At 36.7% G+C, this 7,824-nt stretch overlaps 1 protein-coding gene across 1 annotated transcript; it reads left to right on the forward strand.

The window, feature by feature from the left end:
• Nucleotides 1-284: 284 nt before the first annotated feature.
• Nucleotides 285-5,744, forward strand: LOC110688849 (myosin-binding protein 7-like). Its single transcript, XM_021865608.1, has 4 exons — nt 285-489; nt 791-2,431; nt 4,216-4,262; nt 5,223-5,744. Exons 2-4 carry the CDS (start codon nt 1,061-1,063, stop codon nt 5,326-5,328), a joined length of 1,524 nt encoding a protein of 507 aa, XP_021721300.1. The 5' UTR covers nt 285-489; nt 791-1,060; the 3' UTR covers nt 5,329-5,744.
• Nucleotides 5,745-7,824: the final 2,080 nt, after the last annotated feature.

Here is a 7,824-nt window from a genome sequence, read left to right on the forward strand (position 1 = left end):
GTGAAACGTTATTTATAGCTCATTCCAAGCAAACCTCCATTCCCAACAAATGATTTCCCCCCAAAACCCCCTCCTCTCCCCATCATCAGTCTCATCACGTCAACCAACCAAACAAAATAACACCCAAAAAATATCATAATTTAACACCAAAAAACATTAATCCTAGGGTTCCCAAATTTAAAAAAAAAATAAATAAATAAAAACAAATAAAACTCTTTCTCTTTCCTCCATTTTCTCTCTCATCTTCTTCGACAGATTTTTCGTTCCTCTTTCTCTCTCCTCTCTTTCTTTTCCATTTTCCCTCGCTTTCTCTCTCTACTTCTCTCTTTCTCTCTCCTCTTTTGGAGAAAGAGAAACCTTCATTCTTCTTCTCTTTCTCTTTCTAAAAAATTTTTTTTCGCCATTTTTTCTGCGCTTTCAGATCACTCACCTAACCGTCGGTTTTTTTCTGGATTTATTGATATAATTTTTATTATTATTTTTTTTGAGGTACGCGATTTTATTCTCGACTCCTAATTTTGCTTGTCACGTTGTTTGAATTTGTCAAATGTATTTTATTTTTGTTCATGAATGCGTGTTGTTGAATGTTTCATTTTGAATTTTACAATTTTGATTAGGTTATTGATATTTTAATTTGATTTTATGAGCTGAATTTTTATTGTTATTTATTGTTTTGCTGGATTATGTATTATATTAGGTTTAATTAATTGCATATGGATTGTATTTAATGGTTATTATTATAGTTTTGTTGTTTGGATTTTGAATTTTGTTTAAATGTTGATTTTTATAGGAGTTCGGCTCACGTCGACGATCTGAGAGGATTGTTGATTTGGTTTGTTTGAGGAGAGGTGGTATTGGGGGGTACATTGGTGATTTTTCGATATCGAATTGTCGATATTGAGGACCCGGGGAAGGAGGTAGGGGAGAATGGAATTAGAGAGGGGTTTTTAGGTTTTTGATTGAATTTTTAACTTGTAGGTTTGGTTAAGGGGGAGAGAAACTCGGCCGAATAAGTTGGTCGAGTTTGAATGCATTCGGAATTTTGTGTGGATTTCGATATATGGATAGAGATATTGTGTCATTCCCTTCGAAGAGCCTGGAAGAACAATGTTGTGATTGTGGATGTAGTTGTTCTTTGACAGTTAGCTCTTCGTCGAATGATCCTTGGTTACGGTCTGTGAAGAGGAAACACAATGAGTTTGAGAAGAGCAGCCGTTTTTACATCCCGGGGCTTGATGTTTTGCCTGTTGCGCGTGTTGGGATTGAAAAAGAATGTGCAATGTTGCGAGAGACGCTTGGCAACCAGCAGGCTACAATTCAGGAGTTGTGTTCGGAATTGGAGGAAGAGAGGAATGCCGCTTCCTCTGCTGCTAATGAGACAATGTCCATGATTTTGAGGCTGCAGAGGGAGAAGGCTGAGGTCCAAATGGAATCTAGGCAGTTTAAGCGTTTTGCTGAGGAGAAAATGTCACATGATGCTCAAGAGATTTCTGCCTTGGAGGAGGTTTTATACAAAAGAGAACAAACTATTCAGTCCCTTACATGTGAAATTCAGGCCTATAAGCACAGAATGATGAGCTACGGCCTGACAGAATCAGAGGCAGAAGGGTTGAAGGGAAATTATAGTCGCAATGCTAGTTTTTCTAGTGAGTTGGCAGGTCCTGGTGACTCACACTTTTCCTATCCTCCACTAAGGTGCAGTATGTATGGATCTCAAGAGCAATTAGAGCTTGAAGATGATGTTGTGGATATTGAAAATTACCCATTTTCTGAGACTCCAGGAACTCAAGATCTGAGGAGTTTGGAATACAGGATCAATCAATTGGAAGGAACTCCTCAGGATGATCAGATAAATGGAGACTTTGGCTCTAGAAATGTTCTTGAGAAGGTTGTCGTTGGTCAGTCTCCAAGGCGGTCTAGACATTCTAGGAGGATTTCTACTGACAGCTCAGGTTCGGTGTTGGGGCCAGATCACACAATGGATTCTCCTAGATATGGTACCAGTTTTAAAAAACTTGATTGTGTAGCTGAGGAATTAAAAAATTCAGACAGTGCATCTGATTATGAAGATGATATGAGTGATAGAGTTTATACTATTGATTCTATTCATCCTGGGGCACCTTATAACCATTATATGGAGCCCAAGGTTGCTGCAAAGTTGGGTGATGAGTATGTATCAACACCAAGATCTCTAGGTCGTGGAGACCTGGGAGATCCTGAGGTTAAGAAGCTATACTTGAGACTTCAGGCTCTCGAGGCTGATAGAGAATCAATGAGGCAGACAATCATGTCAATGCAAACTGATAAAGCACAGGTTATGCTACTTAAAGAAATTGCTCAACAGTTGTGCAGAGATATGACACCTGCAAGGCATATGCCTGTTCAAAAGTCATCTATTGTTGGGAGCTTTTCCATAACTGCAGTTTTTAAGGTAATCCTCAGTCCATACAATTGTTTGGTCTGTTTTTCACGTGATTGTGTAATTCTGCTGTTTTCGTCAGTTATCTATACCATGATCCCTGAAACATGAAAGCAAAACTGTAATGTAATATAGGCTGTATAGCTGATCTCGTTCACTGACTTTATCATTTTTACCCTCTGTTGTTCAAAGTAATTTTTAAGCGTACTATCATCATCTTGTATCACCTTGAATATATGTAACATGAAGACGCAGAAGACTATGCTTGTAAAATTAAAACAAAATGGACTAATAACCACACACAATTGAGGGTACCTCATACGTAAGTATTAAGTGTAACGTGTAGTGATGCTGTTTAGCCTAATTGATTGTCGTCCATGGGAACACTATCTGACTGTAGTTTCTGTCGTACAGCCAAGTAAAAAAGCAGCAAAACATAAATTCTCTTTTTAAGGTTGCTCTAGTTTTCCGTTAATATTGTGTACTTAGGAAGTGACCGTGACTGTAGGCTTTAGAATGATATTTCAGGCTGTTAGACTGAAGGCCTGTTGTTTTTGGCTTTAGTGATCTATACTTGTAAACTGCCTCTCTCACACAAATTCTTGCATGTACATTTTTACATGCAACGTGTTTAACCCTACCTTTTATCCCCGGTGGTAATTCGTAACTTTATCTGAACTAATAAACATGCATGGGATTGTAAATCTAGAGATAGAATGTAATCTCCTTATCTCAAGAACTCCAACTAAGTGTTAAATTTTGTATGTGACAGTTTGACAAAGCATTCTTTATTCTGCTTTATTTTATTCTGTTTTAGTATTCTCCATTTACTTTGTGTTCAAATGTGCTTTAGTTTGCCATGACATTCCAGTCCTTTATTTTTTGTCATGTATAAGAGATATAAACTTTCAGATTGGGTAAAAATTGTGCTCTGTTTCAAATATCAATAAATCGATGTTTGATGGGCTAGTAGATAAATTGATTGAAAAGTGTAAACAAAATTTGCTTTCCAACACCACTTTTGATGAGCACATATTCATTTATTCTGTTTGCTTCTCTCTCTTATCGCCTTTGGCAAGCTGTCATTCTTTTTCTGTGCTTTTGTGCATGGATTGCATTTAAGCTTTTATGCAATTTAAGGGTCATTTTGCTTGCTTCTTTCTGATCTAAAGATGTTGAATGACTTATACAGTATATTTTTTACCAAAACTGAAGATCTATTGAAATTTATGTTTCAACTGACTAGTTATTGGTCCTCCCAGGGTGATTACATTTATGAGTTTTTTTTAATTCTTTTTTTTTTTTTTAACCAAACAAAATTGTTGATACTTGATGAATGATAGCTAAAGTTGTGATGATTGGTTGTAAATGTTAATGAAAATAATTTTTAGATCTTACATGCTAATCAATTTCTAGATTCATTTGGTTGTAATCTTAAAATAAGTCGTTTGCCTTTTAGATACTACAAAATATTATAGGTCTTTGTGATCAAATAAGAAATAGTATGGTATAGATTTGCTGATAAGTTATTTACATCTAGATGAAAGGTTGTGGGTCCATAGACACACATATTTAGTGTGAATAGAGTATTGAAATTGCGTCACCAAGGATGTGGCATCATGCCATCTTTAGATTTCTGGGTGACGTGGATGCGGTAGCATATCTTTCCCTTTTAATTTTAGGAATTATATAGATACTATTAATTAGTATTTTAATTTCTATGTGTGCCTTGTCATGTAGAACCAGTCCGTTCTTTCCTGGTTGGAGCCTTTACATTTTTCATGTTTCATTTTCAGTGGATCATGTCCTTCATTTTCTGGAGAAAGAAATCACGTCAAAGCAAGTAAGTTTTTCACATTTCAGTTATGGATGATTGGTTTATCTTTTTTCTCCAATTATATATACTACACTCTTAGGTTTAAATGATTTGTCTTCTCTCCACAATCTCTCTGCACAATCTCTCTGCTCAATCTCTCTGCTCAATCTCTCTGCTTATTTCCTATTACTACAAATACAAAATTTAATAAATTTTGGTAAACGTCTTTTTTCTTCTTTCCTGGGTATTTCTATGGTTCATTGAAAGCTATGAACAGAACAATGGAGATAGACTTATTGGTTGGAGCCTCTTGTAATTAGATTCAACCTTGAGGGCTTTTTCAACTTCGTATTCATGATCAGTCTTTTGTTATTACTCTTATTAGATTCTACCTTAAGGACACTTGGACTTTGTATTCATCTAAGCTTGTACACATATTTCAGACTAATAGAACTAACTAAGGAGATGGACTATTTGGTTAGAGTCTTTTTGTGGTCAATTACAAACAAAAGTCTAGCAAACTTTTTTAAAAAAAAACAGATATTATTATTTACTTTACTACCCTAGCTTATGTTATTTACTGGTCTTCCGTGGATTTATTTATTATCCTTTTTGTTTCATAACTACACATTTCCTTTTTTGCGTAAAGAATGTCAATAGATGATAGATTTTTAGCTTTGCATTTCTTTGTTGATAATTGTGGGAATTTATGATTGGAGAGCAGAGCCAATAGCTTTGAGATAACATATGAGATAGTTGTGTAGAGCAGAGCCAATAGCTCTGAGATAATATAAAAAGATTGTTATTCTTTTAGTATGAACATTATCACCATGTATGCTGTATCATCTATATGGCGAACATCAGACTATTAATTGTTCATACTGGTCTAGTTTCACTTGTTTTGCTATGTGTTATTTCTGTCTCTTTTGCATCTGATGGTATTTAATTATTTTCTGTCATATACTAATTTTTTATGGATGATAACAGGTACATGTTTGAATTGACGGCGAATAATGTGGGTCTGCTACTGCTTTTGGATAAAAACCCACGCTCCAAACTATGGAGATGTGTTTCATCAACGCAAATTCGATAAGCTGAGCTACCAAACTTGTAGCGAGTTTGTCAATTTAGGAGCTGCATTTCCGGGCTTGCGTTTAGATAAACATTTGTTTCTGGATTTATGGAATATGGTTATTTGTGCAGCGTTCTTTGTGATTCATTTTCCCCCTTTACCCTCCATTGAAAAGTTTGGGGTTAAAATTTGCTTAGCTGGTTCTTCAGCAAAAATCATGTGATATAGGCCAGTGTGCAGTTTGGTTTTTCTGAAATTTTAGCATTTGAGGTAGGTATTTTGACAAATTCTCCTGTATAGTTCAAGATTCATGTATTATGTTAAATTGGTGCTCATTTTTTACTTTCAGAGTGAAAAAAATGAAATCATATATTTGTTGTTCTCTCACAGTTTCAAACTAATAAGGCAGTAAAACCTTTCCAGCTTTGAAGGGTGTATTTCTCTCTTTTAATTGCAGTATTATTTCATATTATGACTATTATGTTGTGTGAAGGCTGTTGAAGCCCTTGGAGGAGTATCATGTAGGGTTCCATAGGAACAAAACATATGATTACTACGCAATAACAGTTACCCCAAATAAAGTACTTCTTCCGTTACATATTACTTGCAACAATTACTATAAATAGTCGGTACACATTACTTGCAACAAATCCAAATCTTTCCTTTTTTAGTAAATTTTTTAAATGAAATTACAAAAACACCCTTAAATAAAATTTTATAATTTCAATTACATACTTTAAACATAATTAATTAAATCTACATAGTAATTAAATTCATCTTCTCCACAATCTTTCTCTCTTTTCCTTCTTCATCATCTTCCTCATCCCTTTATTATTCTCTCCTCCAACCCCATTCTCATAAATTGTTGAAGAAGACCACCCTTTCGTTGTGGGTTTTTCCAGATCTGACGGTTTTGGTTTTGGATTCGTGTATGGGTTTTCATGGGATCGGGTTTTTGGTTCGTGGGTTATGGATTTTGAGGTTATTGGTTCGAATTCAAGTTTCTGGGTTGAGGGTTTTTGGGGTTCGTGGGTTCGTCGGTTGTTCAAATTCGTGGGTTCGTCTGTTGTTCAAATTCAAGGGTCGATTGTGGGTTGAGGGTGATGGGTTTGGGGTTTGTGGGTTGAGGGTTATGGGTTTTGGGGTTCGTGGGTTCAATTCGTCGGTTGTGGGTGGTGACGCTCAAAGTCGTGGGTTCTTGGGTTTGATTGTGGGTTCGATTGTGGTGCTACTAGGTCGTGGTGGTGGTGCTGGGTGGTTTCATGGTGTTGGATTGTGGTGCTGCTAGGTGGTGGTGGTATGGTGCTGTGTGGTTGTGTTTGTGTTTGATTTGATTTAATTATATTTTTTTATTATTGGTTGGATTAATACTAATTACATGCCCTTATTTTTCAATGATTATACTTTAAGAACTTTTGCCTAGGAGTCTGCAATCCTCCCTTTTGTTGCGAGTAATTCGTAACGGTGGGAGAATATAATTAGTGTAACAAAGATTGAGCGAAATTGCTTATACTTTCTAGTGACACAAGCTTTGGGTGTGTTGCAATAGCACAAACTAGAAACATTGACAATATCAAGGAAAAAATTGCCAAGATAATCTCAATTTTGCCTCATCCGTCAATATTAATATCAACTTTAGATTTTTTTTTTTTTAATCCCAACTTTATAACCCATCTGCCAATAACACTCCCAACCGGTCATTCAACCTAATATTACATATTACAAGACACGTGTCAGCCTATGATTGGCTTTAAAAAAAAGAAATTAAACTATAAAATTAAAAATTAAAAACAAAAAAACCAAAACCACCAAGCTAGCCCCTTGCCACGGTGCCACCCACGACCAGCCCCGCCCAACCCCTTCCCTCCAAAGCGCCATCCGCCACCCATACCCTCTTCCCCTCCTCCGGTGTCGGGGCATCCCCGACCACCTCCCCTTTCCCCTTCAATCACCATGAAATCCCCCAAATCACATACCCTAACTCTAACCTTCAATCTCCAACAGCGGAAAGCTAAGACGTTGGTGAGGGGGAGGTGTGGTTGGATATTTCCGGTGGTTAAAAAGGTTACTTAAGGATTTTTGGAGGGGAGGGGGAGGGGTTACGTGAGGTTTTAAGGGGAAAGGTGAAGGTGGTCGGGAAGCACGACACTGTGGGAGGGGAAGGGGGTCCTCGCGGCGGCCGCACTCCGAGGGGATAGGGTTTGGCGGGGCTAGCAACGAATTGGCTAGTCGTGGGTACCGCGGCAGGGGCTAGCCTTGATGGTTTTGGCTTTTGAGTTTATTGTTTTCTAATTTTGTTTTTACCAATCACAAGCTCACATGTGTATATTAAACTTTTAAAAAAATTATCTCCTCAACAGCTAATCAGTCACGTAGGAGTGTTATGAGCGGAAGGAGTATAAAGTTTGGATTAATAATAAATAATTCAAAGTTGGGATTAATATTGGCGGATGAAGCAAAGTTGGAATTAATCATGTTAATTTTTCCAAAAACTAAACCAAGTTGGTTATACATAGA

This window comes from Chenopodium quinoa, unplaced genomic scaffold, assembly GCF_001683475.1.
Source record: "Chenopodium quinoa cultivar QQ74 unplaced genomic scaffold, ASM168347v1, whole genome shotgun sequence".
NCBI classification, from domain to species: Eukaryota; Viridiplantae; Streptophyta; class Magnoliopsida; order Caryophyllales; family Amaranthaceae; genus Chenopodium; species Chenopodium quinoa.